Raw genomic sequence first — 23,775 nt, forward strand, 5'->3', positions numbered from 1 at the left:
TCTGCACTGATTAGATTTAACTCTGCTTTAATCAGAGCAGTTCTTTGCACAAGATCTAAGAATTAAGAGTCAGAAGGGATCTAAGGTGTCATCTAGTTCAACCCATTCATTTGATGGATGAAGAAACCGAAGTGTCAGAGAGGTTAAATGACTTGCCCTAATTCATAAAGGTAGTAAATGGAAGAGGTGTGATTTGAATTCAGGTCATCTGACTCCCAAAGTCAGCCCTTTTTCCACACTACTGTGCTGTTTTGGAGCAGGTGGACTCCTTCAGTTGCCCATAAGAAAGGGCTCTCTGTTCTTCCTATCATATTTTTAACACTTTAAGGATGCAAGATTTGGAGCAGTGTGGGTACTCCCTCCACCAAAGTGGATCCTAGCTGGTCTGTGCCTTAGTAGGTCAACTTCTTGAATTGGTGAAGCTGAAAGAAATCCATCACTTGAAAATCAACCCTTTAGTGATGAGATTTTTCTGAACTTAGCTAGGTTGATCTGTAAACATATAGGTCATTATTTGTCCTATCCTCAAAGTCTCTCGAGCTTGGTAGGACCTCCTAAATCTTACACTCTGCTAGTAAAGCCTTTGAGATCCCATGGTCGTCTCTATGTCATAATAGAGAAGGACTGTGGTCTTCTACTCTGAAAGAAAAAGAAAAAACCTTGCATGTGTGTGTGTGTGCACATGCATGTGCACAGTTACATATGTTGGAGGGAGTTGTTTTCTATATCAACCACCATGTGAATGACTTGAATATGCAATTTTGAGAATGTGCCAGTCCCATCCCTAACAACGTCCCTTTTCTTGGCTTCATGGCCAAGGCTGAAGACAAGGGTACAGTAACACCTGGGAGGGCCATCTTACTGTGAAAAGAATGGAAGGAGAAATTTGAACCCCATCTGTATAAATGTCCTAGGCAATTTCCAGCAGTATTGTTCTTGCAATGAATGGAAGATTAGTGTTTTGTCTCTCTAGGGATGGAATTGGCCAAATGGGGAAAGATTATAAAGCTTTAATGGAGTTCACCATTACTGAAACATGCCCTACCACAAGTCTTCAGATAGCAATGTTAATCACATGTAGACACTTCAAAAAATTCAGAAAAGACCTACTGAGACTTTGAAAATTTTGATCTTGGCTTGTGGATATGTACCAGGATTTTGTGTACATTGTTAGCGCATCAATCAATTCATCTACTTTTCTAGGGAGACTTAAACTTATTATGGTAAACTTTATAAGAAAACTTACATCATTCCTGTGTGAAAATGGAACAGTATTTCACAGGATGTCAGATTTCAATACTTTTTGAAAGTGGGATGATATGGATGGGAATCATTGAATGTTAGATCTGTAAGGCAACTTGGAGATTAACTAGTTGTCAAATCACAGATTTCACAGATAAGGGAACCGATGCTTAAAGACATGCAACTAGCTGATGGCAGAACTAGAGAATCTAGTGTTTGAAGAATGTTTAACTATGGTGTGACTAATGAAGCCCTGAATCCTAGAAGACCATCCTTAACCTCCAGGGAACCTATACTCTCAACAAAAGTGAACCAGTATATGAATATGTACATGTGATAAAATTATTTTTAAGTCATGTTTTACCAAAAGGAAAATATATTTAAAATAACTTGTTCATAGGGCATATTTAAGGGATTAAATATTAATTGAAATTAATTATTAATTAAAATCTTCATAGATATATTTAAGAATAATGAAATTGAAGGTCAATGTTTGGTTCAAATTTGCAAGAGGAAATTTTTTAAAAATCAAAAGAAAAATAGGAAACAGATCCTCTTCCATTAGGAGAGGATTCTTTCTTGCTTTAATTTACTAAGACAATTTGCTTTTTTGGCAGGGGTTGCTGAAAATGAAAAATTTTGAAGACAACAGCTCAGATCTGCAGAAATTACTTCACAGGAAACTATGAGCTTGGTGCTAAAAATCTAAAAGTCAGTGAACTCTAATGTAAAGGAAGAAATATGAGGCAACTGTTCTCTCTCCAAGCAAGTAGAGACCAAGTTAACATAAGAAATCTGTATTCATGCATAGGCTACCATCATCTACAAAGAAGGCACAAAAGAGACTCAATTGCTTGAGGCTGTAAGTTCTATCTTTCTCATTAACATATATAGATCAGAGGTATTTAAACGTTTTTTGTATTGTTTTGTTTTTCGACATGGCAAGTCATACACTTCTGTAAAAGCTACATATGAACATCAGAAAGTATAGAATTTTACCAGAAATAGATGTTCCTATCAAAAATCAGGATATCTGTTAATTAAGAAACACACAAGCAAACATAAGATGAACATGGGAATGACAGAGCAGTGATAATACTGAAGGAGCAATGGATACTAAAACTGCCAAAATACACTGATATTGTCATCAGCAGAGTAAAAGTTGAACTGACACAAAGTTTATCACATTATCAACACAAAGTATATTAAGAACAACCAAAATCATTTCACTGTCGTATTTATTTTAGCCCAAATCTGTATGTTGAGAATTACAGATGTTTAAACCTAAATAGATCTCTTAAAGCAAGTGTTGACTATTTTCTGGACAGGGATGTTGTGAAATTTATAGTTAAGAAGAGAAATTTTTCTTTTGGTGTCTTAAGAGAGAGTTGTTATCCATCAAATCGTAAAATGCCAAAGCTGGGAGGAAGCTTGAAGGCTGACGAGGCTGACCTCTACTCAATTATATAAATCTTTCTATACTACCCCTGACATGTGGTCATTTGGCCTTTGCTTTACCACTTGCAGTGATAGGGGTTCACTAATTCTCCAGCTCCACCGATAGAGTATTGTCACGATAATAAATGAAAAAAACAAAACAGAATATTCATAATCACAAGGGTTTTGAAATTGTTTAACTAAATTTCTAGTTGATCCTACCATTGCTTTGGACATAACTTAAATGGGTTATGGCTTATTAGGATGAAAACAACAGTAGAGTGCTAAATAAAATAAACTGTCACTTTATCATTAAACTGTGGTAGTTCAGTTGTCTCAGTTGTGTCCAACTCTTCATGACCCCATTTGGGATATTCTTGGCAAAGATACTGGAGTAGTGTGCCATTTCCTTCTCCAGTTCATTTTACAGATGAGAAAACTGAAGCCAACAGGGTTAAATGACTTATGCAGGGTTTATTAAGTATCTGAGGCCAGATTTGAACTCAGGAAGGTGAGTCATCCTGACTCCAGACCTGGCACTCTATGTACTATGCGACCTAGCTAGTCCCATCATTAAAATCATTACAATAATTAAGAGACTTCAAAAGGTTATTATATTTAACTATGATTTTCAAATGTTAAATTATGTGGCGGTTTAATTAAACAAGCAGAATTTTCTCTTCTCATTTCTCTAAGTGAAATGCAGTTCCATTTGGTCTAAAATAAAAATGAAATTCAAAAGAAGGAGTATTTACTTAATAATATATCTATACTTCAGGGTGTTTATAGCTTGCAGTCATTTTTTGCTGACAATTAAATGACTTAGGAGGAATATACCAGGAGATACTCAGTCGTGACACACAATAAACTTATTCTACAAGTCAACCAACTGCCAATACAGCTACTAAATTCAACTGGAAGGAACCCTAGGCAGATACACATATAGTCTCCAAAGGAACCCTGGGAAACATAATTTTTCAGAGCTCCCATTTCCTTTGGTATTACTATCAGTACATCATACTTCAGAGGCTCCTGAGTAACTACTCTCTGGAGAAATCTACAAGGTTCCCTGAAGTCCACTTGCCAATAGCCTAGTTAGTTCCATCACATGAATACTATGAGCCCAAGTAAAGGTAAAACCCTCAAGATGATTTCCAACGTCTTTTTCAAATTTTCCAAAAGAAACTCACCAAACAACATGGCTTTTTGTTTTTCCTGTTTATTATGTAAGTCATTCTAAAGTGGTAAGCATCACAAAGTAAATCGCAAGAATAATGACATGGTCCAATGGGAACTGTGAATACAACAGACCTCAGTGAAACAGCCACACAAATTGCTGGGGATTGCATCCATGGGTGAGTTCAAAAGAAACATTTCATCAGCATCATCCCTGAAACTTTCATAGACTTTGCTGATGAACTGGATTAATAGAATTTTATAATGAAAATGATTGTTTTTCAAAAACACATTAATACCAAAATGCTATCTTTTGAGTACACATCCCAGCAACTCTAAAAAGCATAAGCACAAATCTGTGATGTGAAATTCTCTGGGAAAATTCAGCCAATATTTACAAAATTGTATTGAGTTGCAAAGTAGAAAGACATTGTAAGAAATAAAATTAGTCCTCCTTTTACAGGTGAATGCAAATTCAAAACAGAATGTACAAGAAGAACGACCATTTCTCTGTGCCTATAACCTCTACACTTGATGTAGCCACCTCCTACAGTGGATTTCAAAAACCTTTCACAGCTGTATATAATACACATTCTCATGTATTACATGCACCATTTATGCTATGTTGTAATTTATCCATCATCTTTTAAAAAAGGATCAAATTTTAATAATAGCAGATACCATGCACCCTGAAACATAATAGGCAGGGCTTCAAATTTTTCATTCCCTTCCCCCCTCCCCCTATTTGTGTTACAGGCACAAAATTACATTCATTTTCAATTGACAGTATAGCAAATTACATCAGACAATTGGTATACTCAATATAGCATATCATTCATTTCCACACTTTCTTGCTGTGGGGGTACCTGAAACATACACTGGTTTCACTAACACACATGCAGAAAATACAGGTGCTAGCAGGAGGAATGCAAACACGCACATGGGACAAAGGCATGTGTATATTCACTCAATTAACATATGTGTGTATATATGTGTGTGTCTACATATACACACATGTACAGTAAGCATAGTAAGATAATCATCCCAAGTATATCAAGAACAAATGGTACAGTGATTCAAAAGCATGTGCAGTACTGCCTTGCAGATTACATGGCTCCACTCTCATAAGAAATCAAAGGCATTTTGGATTACCTCTACTATTTAGTTAGAACAACTACCATCCACCCACCCCTTAAATAGTCAACTACTTTCCCACCTATGACACAAAGATTTTGTTATCACTGAACATTTCTGGTGAAAATCACTATGTTATTAGCTATACATATATCATAGAAAAATAGGAGTCTTGGGATACTTTGATTTTAATAAGTAAACACCAAGACAGAACAATATAAATCTATCATCAAATTGTACTGGCCTGGTACTTACCCTTCAAATTTGTTTGCTCTTCAGTGAACAGGGTTTTAAGACCAGGGTTTAGCCAGAACAAGTAGTAAACTAATTTTCAACTTCATCATGCCATGACTTTTACATGCCAGAGGGTTACAATTTATAATATGAAGATATTAGACAAATCCTTAAGAGCCAGTAATTTATAAGGCTGTCTCACAAATCCTCTATTTTATCATGTTACATATATACTCATAACACAAATACTCAATTACTGACGCGCACACACCCAAGCCCTGCATATTTACATGCACTCACAGTCCTGTATAGATATAACTGCCTATATAGCAAATTTAGTTAGTCTAATAATATATTTTTAAAATCTGCTTTTTGTGAAGATCACACTACTTTTTTTTTTTTTTAACAAAATTATTCTCCTTAAAAGAATGTTGCTTTTAGGTTTTGCTTTGTTGATAAAAAGCCAAACAATTCCAATATAGTAGAACGTGAATCTGCAATAAGAGAACCCAAAATATTCCCATTAGTTGTTGTTGGGGAAAGAAGTGTACATATGGAGAGAATGGTTCTCTGAGTGCATTTTCCAAGTTTTTGTTGGTTTTTGCATTTAAGGTGAGCCACTATATGTACACAGGTCTGTTTGGTATTGATGGGGGTACATGGCAGTTTTTAAATACCTAAGACAGCAGAGAAGCAAGCATTTTACTTTTCAATATTAAATCTATTTAGTTAAGCAAGACATAAAGGAAAGACACTGCAGGAATTTCAGAACCACTAGGCCCTGTGTTCACACTGTGCTTCATACTTGAACTAGTAATTGTATTTTTTAAATGCCAAAAGTAATGTTTCTAATGTCTGTTTGCACAATAACTAAGACAAGCAAGTTACAGATTACAAAGTACCAAACTCTCACCTGCAATGCGATCCCTTTTATAGCACATACTAAGTAAGTTCTAAAAAGGCTGAGACACCCAGTGACCAAAACATCATAAAGATGGTAGAGTGCTTTCCTACTCAGTAAAAAAGTTAAAAGATAAGGTAGTCAAATAAAAATTTTAGCTAGATGCAAGCAAATCTCAAGTGTCCATATAATATCAATTCTGTTCTACCACTGAGCTGAAACCTTCTGGTTTGCTGCTAAGAAATATTTCATTTCTGTTTGTGTATAATGGAATTATGCTCTGTATAGAAGGATATCTCAAAGTCTATAAATGGTGTGTTGTTTCAACCTCTAAGGGACGTTCATTTCAAGAGTAAATGATATATATGGCCCCTGAACAGTCCTTTAATAAAAGTCATATGTTCCAAAGATTAGATGCTGTGGAACTGCATTTCCCTTAGAGCTGCCTGAATGGAAAGTTGGCTATGGTATCTATCAACAATTAGTACAAAGTCCGATTTTCTTTTTTTTTGGTCGTTATCTAAACAAAGCCATGGAATCCATATCAATTGGCAATATCTACCATCCATCCAGAATAAACAACATTTAAGGGACTTTTCTATGTAGTCATTGTCAATGAGATTGACAGGGTGGGAACGTTAAGGTATTTTCATTCTGGACAAACTGATCCCCATCATCTATTAAAGTTAACTCTTTTACTGCCTTTTTATTTTTATTTTTTTTTGCATTTTTTGATAATTTAGCTAAATGTATATTAAGTCTTACTCAGGATCATACTCTAATACGTAATGCATTTTACCAAGACATAACTGGAGCAGACACCAACACAGACAACTACACAGATGTTTACTGTTTCCACTAACACAAAGAGGCCTTTTGATCTCAGCAGGGGTCTCTGTTAATTTCTGTTGGAAAGAGCTGAAAAACCTGAAGCCTGGCACAGGTATGATGAACAGTTCTTTCAAGATGGAATGGTTCAGTTTGCATTTCTTGAGTTCGCTGCCAAATCAGGCACTCTTAAACGACAGGATAATGAGGTACTAATTATTCGGTGGGGGGTGGAAGGGATAGGGTATGGGAGTGTTCAAATGCTCAGTCTGGCTTGGTTGCCTGGCATTTAATTTTTTTTTATTTGGGTGGAATATTTTACTTAGGAGAGTGTGATGGTAACACATGTAACTATAAACCAGATGGCAAAATTTGCTAGCTGTACAATTTATTGAGCATCTAAATAAGAAACATTTAAAATCAGACACGGCAACTGAACTATTCTCCATCTTGAACCAAATTTGAATTAAAAAATTTTAGTCTTTAAATCATTTTCAAAGCAGTTCAATAAACCTCCCAATGGCAGAAAACATTTAATTTAGCACCTACTAAGATATGACACGTCTGCAGAACATCAAAATCATGCTTTGCCAAGTCTTAAATGGTTAGTGTCTGAACTAAGAGAAGCAAGTAATCACTAGAATATAGCTTAAATACAATAAAAATTAAAATGTAACATTCAGGTTTAAAAATAATTTAAGCGAAGTTGACTTTACTTTTCAAAATAAAAAACTAGAGGAGCAGAGTTAGTAGGTTAATGTTAAACAACGACTTATTACCATAGACCTACTTGGTGTAACACAAAATGAGTTTTGCATATTAATTTGCAAATAAAAGCAAGATAAAAACATTATCAGAGTGGGGATTCAGATATTGCAGGCCTAATTTATAAAGTACCATTTAGGGGGAGGTTCAAATGGACTTCTTGGAAACAGTCCAGAACACATTTTCTTTGTGCCTGAGCTTAAAAAAAAAAAAAAAGTGTTCCCAGCCTTTACACATTTGAAAAATTACAGATATGTCAGAAGGGAAGAATTACAACATTTGCAATACAACAATGCCACTGTGTATGTTTGTCATTTTGCCATACAGCAAAATGAATATCAGTGGTACTTTAGTCTAAGTGAAATTCTGTCTTTAATTTACTCATCAATTGAAATAAGAAAAGGACCCAGTGTCAGAGCCTTCATGAGATATGGTACCTTTCTCATTCATTTTTCCTTAGAAGTGTTAGACTATGGAATAAATGGATTTGTCTATTGTTCAATGGTGGAAAAAATTCTAAGTAGAAATCTTTTTATTCTTTTGTAATAATGGTACTTTTCAAAATACAACCAAATCAATAGGAGAAGTTTTAAATAGAAAAAAGCAGTTTGCGGGCACCATTTCACTTACTTATAGGCGATGGTAAAAAGTTTTATATATTCTATTATACATGTTCAAAAACAGCTCTGTCCCTGAAGAGATGATCATATGTTGCGAATTCAGTTGTTAAAATATGTTGCTCTAATCAATATTTGATCTCTTCAGGAAATTTGTCTAAAATCAGGCCTCATACCAAAATCTAAGTTCGTAGGTCACCTCCTTTGTACCCTCCAAATTAAATTCCCAGTAAGAGATAGCCCAAAATCTCCCCTTTAAAGACTAAGGTCACAAATATAAAATGCCCATATGAATAGTAGGATTTTGGCCCTAGATTTTCAAGGTTGTTTATGCAAAACTCTTTTGTGCATCTTGCTGTTAAAATTTTCTCTTAGGAAATGTTAAACCTTCACCAAATCACAAACCATATACACTGCTCCATTTTCTCTTTTACACTGAGTCTCCTACTGAATCCAAATCATCCGAAGAGAGGGGGCGATACAGGTCCTGTAAGATGAAGGGCGGTATAGAATCGTTTACTCATTTTCCTTTGGTGCTTGGTACTTGTCTTACGTGTGGAACAAAACTAAATAAGGGCTCTTGGTTTGCATAATTACCCATTTCATATTAAAGACTATTAATGGCAAATAATTTTATGTTGTTAAAAACCACATCTTAAATACAAAATGATCTTTGTTACACTTTGCTGGTACTGTTGCTTGATTAAGTGACTTTTATCCCTCTTTCCTTCAAATAACCAATAAAGGAAAACAGCTCAGTAACTGGTCTCAGAAAAGACAGATTTGTCACCTATGAAGATCTGAAGTACTCATTTTTCTTTTCCCCTTCCTTCCTTCCTTCCTTCCTTCCTTCCTTCCTTCCTTCCTTCCTTCCTTCCTATAGTTCCTTTTCATCTTGGATAGAAAGGGAATATGCTTACCTCACAAAATAAATTCTCAGAAACTGAAGCTCATTGGTCCTATTGACAGCTTCCTACAATTTCTGGTCCCAAGGCAGCAGTTCAGTTGCTGCCATTGTCTTTTTTTGAACCTCATAAATGCAGAAATTTTGCACTGGGAGAAGAGGAAGAATGCAAATCTTCATCTTTCTCAGTGCCATTTCTACTAAGCTTTTATCATCCATGTTCTTCTTCCCTCCCAATCTGCCCCTCTCCCCCAATCTTTACTGGATCTTTCTCTATTGGTAGCTTGGCAACCAGTTCACTTCAGCAGAAAGTGTGTGTGTCTGGAGAAGGCTTCATTTCTACTTTGTAACACCCACTCCTAGTATCCTCAGATTGATCAGATAATCTACAAAAGCCAGGGATGTGGGAGCCTAATGGGTACCTTCATTCAATCTACACAAGACACCATGTTTCTGCCTCATAGATTAACACATGGGACTAAAAAGGTCACTGACAGTAACAAGGAATTGTATAACCAGAATCAGGAGTTTGTAAATGACAAACTGAAGGAATATATGTGCTAAGAGAAGATTAGACATCTGTGGACATATAGGATTGCTTGACAAGGAATGTACCTATTGATGAAAGAACTATAAAAGGTCAGTCTACAAACATACCAAAAAAAACCATTCTAAATAGGAACGTGATTTAGGAAAAGCAAAGAAAACCCAATGAAATAAAGATTAATAAAGACATGGGTATCTTTTTACCCTAATTATTACTCATTAAAAATTGAAGTTTAGTTTGTTTTGTTGTTGTTTTTAGAGAAGTCAAATGATTTGACGTGCCTTTAAAGAACAAACTTGCCATGAGCTACCATCCAGAGTTTCCATGTTTTAAAATGTGTGTGTGTATGTGTGTGTGTGTATATGTGTGTGTGTGTGTGTATGTGTGTTAGGTGGTGGGGAAGTAAATCCTTTTTCTCAACCTTGTTGCTAAGCAACACAAGTGGAGAAATAGAAATAGCTGTTTTCAAATTTGCAATGAAAAAGAGTTAATTTATTCTTTCATGTTCTTCTTTTAGCACATACCATCTTTCACTTATTTTAGTATATCCTGAAAAGGAATTATCCAACAGTTCAGGAACATTAAATCTGAAAAAAAAATTCATTTTTAGGGATATTCCACTTCCATTTAAACTGGTCAGGGTCACGTGGTGCAACTTCCCAAGGAGTATGATGAAAAGATCTCCTTTGTAGGAGAAGGAGCAGCATTCTAAACACAGGTAGCTGGAGAGCATCTTCATTTATGGGCATAGTACATGGAAGGAGGGATTATATTTGAGGCCAATAAATTACAAGATTTAAAAGCTGAAAATTCTTTATGACTTTATTTCCCTTTTCATTTAGCTTTTACATACATTCCATGCTCTCAGTCCATAAATATCTTTAGATGTTGTTAAAGCATCCCTTCTGCCACCAGGTATTTTATGGCAGTCTTCTCCACAAGATACAAACACTTTGTAATTTAAAAGCAAAAGGAAAAATCTGTCAAAGAACCATTACATAATAATTTGAGTATTGTTAATGTTAATTACATAATAAGCAGAATAAAGATGCTGTCCCTTCAATAGTCACAAAGGCTTTACTTATAGAAAAGAGAAAATTCTCTACTTCCAACAGGCAAAAATCAGAATAAAGTCAGAAATATAGAAGGGCAGGAGGAATTGCATTTCTGTCTATATCTATGCTGGTCCCAAAAGGAAAAGTTGAACAAAGTACAAACATTGCAAAGATAGTGGGCTTTATGATAAGGAGTAATTTCAAGTGTTGAGATGAGAGGCTAGGAATTTCAATTATTCGAAGGTCTCATCATTTATTGAATCTAAATAACTAGCTTTGGACTACATCAATAACTTTGGTTGAGGGTTGGGCATCTGCATGGTGCGGTAGGGTGGTTTTTTTTCTCCCCTTCCCCTCAACATGTTTTTTATAAAGAAGAAAACACTTTTTATGAGGCATCTTGGTTAGTGGAAACAGAGCTACATTTTGAGGTAGGAAAGGCATGGATTCAAATCTCACCCCTGATACTACTTGCTTTCTGACTATAGAAAAGTTACTTAACTTTTCAGTTTCCTCCTGACCATAATGTATATTATAATAATAATGACAATAACAGTATGAATGGCCTCATAGGATTATTGTTATGGTCAAATGAAAAAATGTTTGGAAAGTGCTTTGTAAGGTAAAGGTAGAAACATCAGTTGTTATGACCGTTATTATGCGAGGACTCTTCAAATGAGATGATAACTAAGCTCTTTCTGGCTGTTTGCAAGAAAAGAATGAACATCCTCCCCTTCCAGATACACCTTTGTCATAAAATGATATGGACCTTTTTAAAGTGAATCCATAGTTATGAATGAATCCATTACTTAGGGAAATATAATTTTAAAAGCCAAGACTACAATAAAAACAGCTCAACTGAACTTTCATAGAATTCTTCTGTTAGAACTGGAAGAGACCTCTAAAGATTATCCAGTCCAACCCAGTCCTTTTATAGATGAGGTGCAGGGAAAGACAGTGTCTTGCCCAAATTCATGCTGTAGCAAGCCAGCTGGAACTAACCCCCCAAGGGTCCAGATTCCCTGGCCAACTCTCTTATCATATGCTGCATCATTTAATTGCTCTAAGGAGGCTTTTAAAAATGGGCACAGATCACTATATTTAAACTTAGAAGGCCCCTTAGAATTCATCTAGTCCAACCCCATCATTTTACAGATGAGGAAACTGAGACCCAGAGAACTGAAATGACCTACTCCAAGTCACACAGGCAGTGACAGAATTGAGATTCATACCTAAGTCTTTTGAAACCAAAACTAATACCTCTTCTACCGTATGTTGCCAAAAACAACAGTCCATTCAATGATATAAAATAAAATTGCATGTTTGGCGTCACAGTTCGAAAAGCTAAAACAAAACCAAACAAAAAACCCCAAACACCACCAAAACCCCAAATCTCAAACCCACCAATTAGTTTGTGACTAAGTTTTTAACTTTTCATCTCTAATGGCATTATGTAGTAAAATCATATAGACACAATTGAAAAGAAATGAAATGACTTTTGGTTGTCACTAAAGAGTGTAGGTCAGAAGTATGAGGCTCATTTTAAAGCAGAGAAACAAAGTCAACTAACCCAAAGATCCAGTAACATAAAGCAACAGTCTCTAAAGGACTTCCTTTGCTGAAATTGACACTTTTATTATGCTTTGACAGAAAACCTCCAAGAGTTTGTTCTCATCTTAAAAGCAGAAACAACAAATTGCACATCTCCCTATTTCACCCTTCACAAACCTCCTCCCCTTTCTTTCCTTCTAGTACTTTGGTTTGAGTCAAGAGGACAAAAAGAATAGATTATGGAAAGAATAAATATCTGTTGAATGGATGACCTTCCCCTCTCTTGTTTGTCATACTGATGTAACCAGCAATGCTTCCCATAATCCTCACTTAACTTCAGGTCATCTGCTCACTCCTTTCTGATATGATCTTAAGATCCCAGCTCAGGGTACAAGTTGAGTTGGTACAAAATTATTACACAGGAGGGTAGGGGGAAAACCCAAACTGTACAGAAACAGCAACAATCAAAATGTTGCAACCAGTAACATCCTTACAAAAGGGAAGGTGCTTCATATGGGTTTCATTCACAAAACATGTCTCCCCCTAGGGATAGCTTACAACTCACTGTTGTTCTGACCCAGGGTTATACTGGACCATCCTTTTAATATTATGAAACAAGTCCATCCCACCACTGATTTCATTCAGTCCACCTGAGAGGTTTCCATGCTGCCATATAGGAGAGATGGCCAGTTTTTACAGTTTTTAGCACAAAGAACAACAAAAATCGTTAACATGCAGGTTAACATGAGTATCCCTAAACTATCTATCTGGTGACTGGCAGTGGGGGTGGGGAAGAGGAGGAGAAGATTTAATGAAGTGCTAAACATTTTCCTCTCAAAGAGAAGCCATTTCTGGCATTTTTATAGACAAACAGAAAGCTCCTGTGTTCTAGTTGTTAAGACGTTACTAAGAGAATTGTAGAGGTTAATCTCCTATACCAGTACTTCCCTTGAATAGCAGCACTTTAGAAAGAAGGCACCTATATCCCAGCTTCTCCACCTGAGGCTCAGTATGCCTTACTTACAAAGTAGTTTCCTTTATTTTCTTACCCTCTGCTTCCGCAGGCTTCCTGGGCTGGTTGGAGATGGGCTTGGAGATTTCCCAGAACGGGGTGTAGAGAGCTGACTACCAGGGGTTCCATTAACTAGACATACACAGAATCAGAAAGAAAAACAAAAATGGTACTTTAAATAATTTTTTTCACATTAACTTATCCTCTCAAAATCCACAAATATCTGTTAAAGTTCTCAGTGTTTTATCTTAAAGTCAATTGCATTAGCTGCTGGGGTGTAGGAGCGAATAACTTTGTTCAGAAAGTCAGTAATTCTTCCAACCCGGTATCTAAGATAGCAGTATCTTATAAATTGGTTAAATATCCAATCAACTTTAGCACAAAATACATTTTGAACAAACTGCTGGCAAACTTCATCCATGGTCCCTTTAACTGCAAAGTTAAAAATGCCATCAGAAGATGTTAGGAATCTGGGCTAGTGGTACTCATAGTACTAGTTAGTGGACTGAGCTGCTTTGGTTGTTATTGATTCATTCAGCCGCTTATGGCTACTGGTCAAAAATGATCTTTAGCCCTGTCTGCAAGGGACTCACAGTGATTTGCTTGTGAAAACAAATTACTGTGACTGAAAATTAATCCCTCTCTCCCTGCACTGAAATAAGCCTGGAACATCATCTCATTATAGACAGACTCTGAGAGACTTGCCAGGTAGAACATAAAATAATTTGCTACTGACCCTTATGTCCACATATCAGTTTGCCTTGGCTTCTCAGGAAAACGAAAGTTTCCTTCACATTTAAATGTTCCCCAACATTAACATTTTCTTCCCTTCCCAGGATTTCTACACAATGATCAGTAAACTGAACTAAACACAACACATGTTAAATAAGTTTTCTTTGTCACTTTTGTCTGAGACCACCTCTCCAAAGTGACCCACACAAACACTTCAAGAAATGTAGGCTAAAGACACTCCAGCTATCTCTCTTTTACAGTCAATGAATGACAGAAGTACAGTACCACAAGCAAGAAAGGAATTCAGTAAATAAACACATATGATTTCAGAATGGTTTACAATACATTTTTGCACAAGGGGAATCAAGAATGAATTTAAACTTACCTTCTATGAGTTCTAACATGGACACAGTCTTAGGGCTTTAACCTGACAGTAAAAGAGGGAACTATTCTCTGCCAGCTCTAAGCCAAGCTCTAGTGGAGAGGGAGAGCCGTGGGATTAGTTAAGGATAGCTAAGGCTGCTCCCAGAACAAGCTGAATGAGATGCAGGATTCATCGGCAGATGCCTTTTCTGCGTAAGGCTGACGTCTTTGGAGCAGAAGTGGGAGGTGCAGGTGCTGTCTTAGAGCTACATCAAAGGTGTCAATTAAGCATAATGCCACCACTTCAGAGTGCCAAGCCATCTCTGCCCCCACCCTGATACCAAAAAGCCCCCATAAACCCAAGCAATTTCAAATGTTGTACACTGAATCATAATGAAATGCCTTTGGGGGCAATATACCCAGTGACTCATCTGAAAAAATTAAAATGACAATAACTTTTGTAAAACCTTTTCTGACTATATCTACTAGCTAATAATTATTTCATAAAAATTCAGTGAAAACTAGCAAGCTTATTGATTTTTAAAAAAACTATTATTATTATTTTTACAAAGCACTGGACCTACATTACTTGAGAAACAAGCAAGATTTTTCCTTTCTTCTTGTTTTTTTTAGTCATCAACCTCCATCAGCTTCATGCTGTACCAAATCTTACTTTTGCCTTGGAGATGCATTTGGTGCTTTTTCTTTAACTTATACGTTATCCTGGCATCATACCAAAGGGGACCATTTAGGAAATCTTTAATTTGCCAGTATTCATAGATTCTCCCCCCCCCCCCCATTAGGTTTAAGACTAAAACCTCATTAGATGCTTAGAAAATAAAAACTTAAAAGTTTCCATAGTCATGGGGGAAATATTGAATGATATGGCTCAAGGGGGTAAGTCAAGTCAATGAGCACTTGTTAAGCTCTTACTACGTGCCAGGCTTTATACTAAGGCAAAGACAGGATTCTCTGCAGTCATTAACCCTCCTGGCTGGATACTGGACTGCATTTCCTTCTTTCCTGCCTACCCCTGAGTAGGGGCTTTACACTGCCAATAGGTAGCACATATGGAGAGGAAATAGACAACTGAGGAAATGTTCAGAAGCTTATGGCAACATTTTCTTTTTTAGGGTCTCTTATCTAATAAAACTCATGAAAAAAGGGGAAAAAACTCAAAGAACTCCAGGTAGACTCAATTTATAAGCATATGTCACATATGAAGGGATGTTCTCCCCAGGGCCTCATTTCCCCACCTGTCACTGCTAGAAAAGATTTTCTTTCCCCCTTAATGTCACTGGAGTTCATTCTTTCGTTTGTTCCTTTCTTTCCCTAGTCTCCCCTTCCTGATAAATCCTCAGGAGTCCTACTTGCACTGCTGTGCGAACTGCAGAACGGAAGCTGGAGGAGTCTCTACTAATATTGCCAGGGTGTCACCAGGGAAAAATATGTTCCTGGCATTCAACTTGGAACTCGGGATCGTTTTTCAGACAAAAATTACATCCTAAAAGATAGTTGGAATCTGTGATATTCTGAGTATCATGACTTAGCTATATTTTGCATTAAGTGAATCTTTGTGGTCTATCTTTGGAATCTCATTGACATTTCTGCCACAGTTTCCATTGGAAAATTCTTAGCACCAACTGACCACCTTAAAAATGAACTTTGGTACCATAATCTGATCATAAGCTGGAGATTCTGTATTCTTAGGGTCAGATTTACACTGATAATCTTGCCTTTGTCTGTTCAACATCTTTGAATCTACAATTTACACTTCTGTCTGACAAGCTGAATAATTCTTTTGGAGAAATACCACATGACATAGTGTTAGGTGATTGTTAGGATGAATAATCTTATTACATGAGCAACTTTGACACATATAATGAACACATTTGGGTTTTTTTTTATCATATGGTGCCAATGGTTCCAAAATGCCAATATAAAAAAGACTGTCTATGCTCTGTTCCATTAGCCATGAAATGCACCTCATTAAAATTCAACATATCAAGTCTGGTACAGTCAAGAGTACAATTAGTTATTTCATTTGGGTAACAATCTGTCTTAATAATTTAGTCTGATGTCATTAACCAAATCTATTGACCAGTCAATCAGTAGGATAAAAAGACAAAAAAATTCATTTCTATCATCAAGGAGGTTGCTTTCAATCACAAGAGACAGTAGGTACATAAATAAGTACACAGAATAAACAGAAAGCAATTTTGGTAGGGAAGGCACTAGCATTTGAGGGAAATCAGGAAAAGGTTTCTTATAGAAGATGGTGTTTGAACGAAATAAGGGTCATGCTGATTTTCCACTTTACAATTACTCTGTCTTTAACATATCCTTTTTTGCTCCCCTCTTCTACTCAATGAATGAGGAATTCTAACCTGGATTGCCACAAGGTTACTATTTGTATAACGGGTCACTGAAGTTACACTAAATGACTAAAGGAAGTCTGGTGTTGAGCTAACTTCTGAAACTACGTGTTCTTTCAACTCAACATTACACTCAGTTTTTAGGGGTGCTGGATTTAAGTCACAACTAACCAGCTGAATAATCCTGAAAAATTTTGCCTCCATCAATTTCCCTTCTGAAGCCTCTAATCTTCTATCAGCTCTCTAAAAAGTAGGAAAGTAAATCTATGTCCTTATGTATCAATCTACATTTAGAGGCAGCTGGTGGCTCAGTGGATAAAGTACTGAACCTGGAGTCAGGAAGACCTGACTTCAAATCCAGCCTCAGACATTTCTTAGCTATGCGACCCTGAGCAAGTCATTTAACCTCTGATTTGCCTGACAAAAGGATCAACTCAATCCACTGGAAAGGGAAATGGCAAACCACTCTAGTAACTGCCAAGAATATCCCACAGATAGTATTGGCCTATCGTGGTCCACAGGGTCACAAAGAGTCAGACATGATAGAGCAACAAAAATCATTTTACAAAAACTTATTGTGCCCCATAATTGGCCTTCAGGGAACGTGAAACTATTGAGGGAAGAGAAGGAGATGTGTGCCTTCTATCTTCTGGTGCCTTGTAGTACTGGATCAAGGTCCAGTAAACATTCTCACATTATTGCATGATGTCTATGACTCAAAAAATAGCCATTTAAGGTTTCTTTACCACTGCCAACACCATTAATGGAAGCTTGAGGATGTTGAATATGAAAAAGGCATTCCAGACAATAGGTTATCTTCCCTACAAAGGAAAATGGTGTCCATGCATGGTGAAAGAATGGGTATTGTATCTCTCAGAGAAAGCAACTCTTGGTAGGCATCCTAAAACAATAAGTCTTTCTGGGTGTATTCAATAAGGCAGCTTTTGTCAATATGGAGACTGATTTTTATGCATTAGCATTTTGTGCCCTATCTTCTCTTTAAAAGTTAGGTCATGAGTCACCTCCCTTGGAGCTCATAAGTTGGATAGTCACTTCAGAGAGTATATAAAGATGAAATCTCTAAGTGACTGGTATAACCTATATGTATATAAATATGATTGATTTTTTGATGAGATATTTGATAAGAGATCTTTCATTTATCTGACAAATTGCATTGGTAAATTAATAAATATTCTCCTTATATACTCAGCTTAAGCTATTGCCTTCACTTACACACTGCACAAAAAATCTACATGAAATAAAATTGAATTATTAAATAAGGAGCAATTTTAAGACCTTAGGATGAGATTAAAGGTGAAAATCAAGGATTACCCAGAATGGTCCTGCAATCAGAGTGAAAAACCCATTCACCATCTGGGACCTAATCCTTTTGTGGCCAACATCTAATTCACAGAAGCACCACGCAGGGGAATTTGGAACTTTATATAAGTAGAAAGGCCAGGAAGCTTTCAATATCTGTTCTTTTTTAAATGATGACTAAGTATAAGCCATAAATATATGCTGACTTCGTAATTAATCTGTTGATAATTTCATAGTGATACTTTTTTCCCCCCAAATGGCTGAGAGAATACACTTCTTAATTAAGAAAGAGGCTTAAAGGGATTCTTGAGAGCTGTGGGAACAAAGCCATAAACCAAGGGTTGTCAATCTTTTTTGAGATCATGACTTGACTACTATTTCACTATTTTGTGAAGTCTATGGGCCCCTTCTTAGAATCACGTTTTTAAATTCATAAAGTACGTAGAATTACAGAGAAAGCCAAATATATTGAAATAGTTTTCAAAATATGAAAAAACCTACCACAAATTCATGAACCCCATGTTAAGAATGACTATCCCACCAAGTTCGAGTAGCAGAAAGAGCCACTGGACTGAAGGGCAAGAGATGACTAAAGCTCTGCGAACAGCGAGACCAAAGATATGTCTTACCTAAACTTTGCTTATCCCCTTTTCCTTTAGTACAACATTCTACCCCCAATAGACAAAAACTGCCTATTTTGTTGGATTGAACTGGTCTTGTCTCTGCTACTATCTACTATGAAATTGGTCAAGTTGCTTAGTCTTTTATTTACTCATCGTGGGCATCAGTCTTCTCATCTGAAGAAAATAAGAGTTATTCTTTCTATTTCTTAGATTCTTAGTTGGAAAATGAGGTGAGTTTTCTCCTTAACTTGTCCTGAATCAGCCATCTCCATACCATGTGGTCTGTATTCCCAAAAGCATCCTCTTCTCCCTCCCATGAGAGCTCTGAACTATGTCCTTATGAAACTGGGATGTGATAGGTGAGCTTGTGCTTTGTCTTGTCTCAGACCAGGCTTCCACAGTATTTCCCCATCATCACATGCCACCCTGCTACGCATTTATTTTTTCTCCTTCCTTACTTCTTTTTGGGCTCATAGTACCTATCTTGTTAACTACTTGTAAGAATCAGATGAAACAGCAGAGGTCTTCAAGCAGTAAGCGTTATCCCCTTCCTCACCTTACAATGCAAACCTCCTGAGAGAAGGGGACTGTCTTTCTTATTTGGATATGTGTTTTCAGTGCTTAGCACAATGCTTGACATATAAGCACTGATCTATCTGTCTCTGTGTAAATATACATACATGTGTGTATACATACGCTTACATATGTGTATATATATATAAACAAATAATCACAATCTTATTTTTCATGATATGTTTCTCCCTCTCCCCTCACTGTATTATCATCCACTTTTATTAAAGGTCAGTTTTCACGCATTACTATTTATTCTAAGCACTGTACACACTCTATCTAGGTCCTTCCTTATTTAATATAATAATAATAGTTAACATTTATAAAGCATCCACTATATGCCAGGAAATGTGCTTTACAAATATTTAATTTTATTCTTGCAACAATCCAGGGATGTCAGTACTATTATCATCTCCTTTTTATAGATGAGGAAATTGAGGCAAATGGAAGTTGTGACGTGCCCAGGGTTACACAGCTAGTAAGTACCCAAGGACACATTTGAACTCAGGTGTTCCTTACTTCAGGCCTAACATTCTATCCACACTGCCACAACAAAGATGTGGCCAATGATAGTAAAGATACATAGATAATTATTAAGTAAACTAAAAAAATGTATTCCCGTGACATTTGATAAAAGAGACAAGCACTCTGTAGGTTTTTGTTATTAAATTTATGTCCAAGAAGAATCAGAACCTCTCTTCTCATCATTCAGGATGGACCAATGAGATGGTTCTACTCAGGGTCCCTACCCCTTTCTGTCCTCATCTTCCATTACCTCATAGTTGTATTTAACTCTGTGAATCACTTAATCCTTCTTGATCCTCTTTCCTTCCATAATGAGTCACACAGCCTTCCTGTGCTCTCCTAGCTTTCTGACCTCTCTCCTGTTTTGCTAGCTACTCTCTCTCCTTTAAACAGGGATATACCTGAAGGTTCTGTTCTTGATCCAACTTCCTTCTTTCTCTTCATACTTTCTCTTGATAAGCTCATGCAATTGTTGGGGTTTCAATAAACACTTACCTCTATGTCAGTGACTTCCAATTTCCTATTTCCACCCACAACGTTTTCCCAGCATTATGGTCTTGAATATCTGACTTCCTATGAGATATTTCCACATGGATGTTTCACTGACATCCAAAATGAAGCCCCACAAACTTACTCTCACAAACCGGTCCCTCTCCCCAGCTTGTCTACACGCATTACCATCCTCATACATTTGAGATAATTTCTTTACTCTTCCTTTTCCCTCATATCCAGTCAAGCGTCTGTTGACTCTCCTTTCACACGTCATAACATCACAGGATAAGGATCACAGAATCAGAGCCACAAAGGATCTTAGAGACCACCCAATTCAATTGTTGATTTGAAATATGAGGAAATTGAGGCACAGAGTTACCCTGTGTCACACAAATGCCCAACATGGGTTTTGAACTTGATCTTGTCCTTCTGCTCCAAGTTCAGTGTTGTATCCACAAAATTCTGCTGCTACTCATGTCTCTGATTCTAATACCCCTAGTTAAGAACCTATATTTTCTAGAAAAACTATTTTCACAGCTTTCTGAATGCTCTTCTTGTCTCCAGGCTCATTTCCTTCCCTCTGCCCCAATTCATTTTTCATGCCATTCTTTATGAAATAGGGATAATAATAACCCTCCCATCCAAAAAGTCCCAAAAGTCTGAGTGCAGTTGCAGGCTCTATGAAGTTTTCCTTCCTTACAAAGGAGCTTTCCTTCCTACAAACCTTTGTAAAGCTTACAGTTGCATTAAGACTTTTGGGACAATCTATCTCACAGGGTTGAAAGAATCAAGTCTGAAAAGGGATAAGAGGTCATTGTATAAACTCTAAAGTGGTAAAATAATATCAGCTGATATTTATCTAGCACTTAAAAGTCACAGAGGTCAAAGGATTTTAGAGTTGGCAGGAATCTCAGTGGTTACCTATTTCAAAAAGAAATTCCCCTCCTAACATACCTGACAAGTGGCCATCTAACTTGTTCTCGAAGACCTCCAATACCTCATCTGATTCTCACAACAGGTTAATGACATAGTTACCATGAATATCATTATCCCTATTTCACAGATGAAGAAACTGAAGCTCACAAAAAATGGCTTGCTCAAAGTTCAGGTGAGAGGGAGAGCATGATTTGAACCTAGTAAGGTCTGCTGACTCATGGTCCAGGGTTCCTTTTACTATATAATAAGCTCATCATCTATGTAAATGTAGTAATATCTTATTAATATTCAATTGCTTGTTTGGCTTCCTATACCATACTCTAAACAGCACACATAACCAATCTGACTGTGCTTGCGTCCTCATTTCTGACCATCTGACCCTGACTTCACAGCATGTAAGGTATAGTCACAAAGCATGGAGACTAAAAACAAATGTATGAGGACTCACAGATCCAAAATAAGGGCTGTCCTCCAAAGTCATCCTTTTTGGAGGCTAGACATATATTCCAGTAGAGCTTAAAACCTTTTTGGAACTTCTCTTACATATTCAGAGCTAATTTATGAGCCAAATAACAAAATCAGGCTTCTTATGAGTCACACTTTGTTCTCCGTCAAAAACAATATTAATGCAACTTGATGACCAAGCTTGGCTCCAAATGACTTTTGGCTATGTCCAAACATTAACTTCACCCCCAAGGGATAAACATTTGTCACCACTGGCAGCATGTGAAAGGATGTAGTATTAATTCTGAAGATAATTAATTGTAAGAAAATCCCAAAAGCTGCATTGTTGAAATAGGTATATAACTTCCCAGTGCCCTCTGCTTTAGATAAGGTTACTGATGTTAACCGGGATGTATAAGTTTTAGTGTACTGGTTAAAAAGATCAGTCACATTATTTTATGGTGACACTTTTCTTTTCTTTTTTCTCTGCTTTTTTCCCTGAGGGACTGCACAAAATAAGTAGGAAAATCAGTCATGGCACCACCCTAGTGAGCACGAATGGGGTAGAGAACATACAGGTTAAATAAGTCAATCAGAATTCTTAAAATCTCTCCCTTCCTGACCTTCCTAAACACTCAAGCTTAATCAAACCTATTCATTCATCAATGTTAGATAAGAGTGGGGAAAAACAATAGGAGGGAATGGTATCTTTCAAGGGAGACAATAATTCAGCAGTACCATAGAAAGTAGGACAGAGGATCCTAGTTTTAGACTTGGAAAGGGTCTTTAAATCCATGTAGTCCAACCCCTTTATATTTTATATAGGAAGAATCCAACACGCAGAGAAGTTACATGAATTTTATAGATCACACAGCTAATTAAATATCTGAAGTAGGATGTTGGAGGAAGGTACAGAGCTTATTTCCAATTTTTCTTTTGAAGCAAAATAGCTTTCCAAAACAAAACCCCAACATTTAACATTCCAAATTAACTTTTAAAATAAATTTAGCACACAAGCTTTATTGCCTGCTCTGCTGTTTTTACTCTACACGTATCCCCAATGATGTACCTTCTTTGGGACATTAACTTCTATCAGGGCAGTCACAGCGCTATGATTTACACTTTGATAAATTTTATATTAAAGTACCTTGAAAAGAGGCTTAAATGCATTATTAATCAATTACAATTGACAATTTCCACAACTGCAAAAAGTTGAATGAACAAAGTTGACTAATTATCCAAGTGTGAATGAAAATACATTGTAATTCTGTTATTATCTTGGAGAACCAGGAGAATATATAAGACTTTCCCCTATACATAATCAACACAGGAAGAATCTTCTGTCTAAATGACAAAAGGGTCCAGGAATGAAAACACAAAAGAGATAAACATATTTTTCTCATCTTTGACTATTGAGAAAGGGAAAAAAAAGAAAAAGGAAAAAAAAGTCATCCAGAGAAAGGAGCTCTCATTAAAGTCTCATTAGTGCATACTTCAGTCTTATTTTTGGAAGAACTATAAATTTTTAGATGTACCTTTCTTCTTTCCTGTCTCGATAAACTTTTAGTTAGGCTACAATCCTATATGCACTACATTTTCTGTATGAAATAACCATGTCCCACAAACACCTACATGTTAATTAATCCTCATTCACATATCATAATAGGTCCATTCTATTCCTTCTTTTAATATCTATAAAATAGCATCATAAGTCCCTTTAGATGGATCACCAAGACTCCAGTAGTCGGTTATTCAGATCTCTGCCTTCTCTACCTTTTCCTGCCTTCCTTTCATTTTGGCCATTTTAGGACTTGCTAACAGTACTAAAGGAAAGAGAGAGAAAGGTAGAATAGTAAAAATGTAAGTCAAGTGAAATGTTGATCTATGAGTTTCTTGTGGATGACACTAGACATAAAAATAATGCAGGATATCTAGCGCTTTTACTTCAGCAATGGCCCTTCAAACTGATCCACCCCATTCTCACAATGATGC

General features: G+C 36.5%; 1 protein-coding gene across 4 annotated transcripts in view; it reads right to left on the reverse strand.

The window, feature by feature from the left end:
• The window catches only part of DCLK1 (doublecortin like kinase 1), a 405,519-nt gene that overhangs the window by 81,785 nt on the left and 299,959 nt on the right, over positions 1–23,775 (reverse strand). For 2 of the 4 annotated variants that reach the window (XM_072611906.1, XM_072611909.1), the window contains exon 6: positions 13,441–13,535. In XM_072611906.1, coding sequence (XP_072468007.1) covers positions 13,441–13,535 — 95 coding nt within the window. Of the gene's footprint in view, positions 1–6,827; positions 8,822–13,440; positions 13,536–14,520; positions 14,673–23,775 lie in introns of those variants that run through there. The other 2 variants (XM_072611907.1, XM_072611908.1) reach the window with 2 other exon arrangements.

Source organism: Notamacropus eugenii, chromosome 5, assembly GCF_028372415.1.
Source record: "Notamacropus eugenii isolate mMacEug1 chromosome 5, mMacEug1.pri_v2, whole genome shotgun sequence".
In the NCBI taxonomy this organism is placed as follows: Eukaryota; Metazoa; Chordata; class Mammalia; order Diprotodontia; family Macropodidae; genus Notamacropus; species Notamacropus eugenii.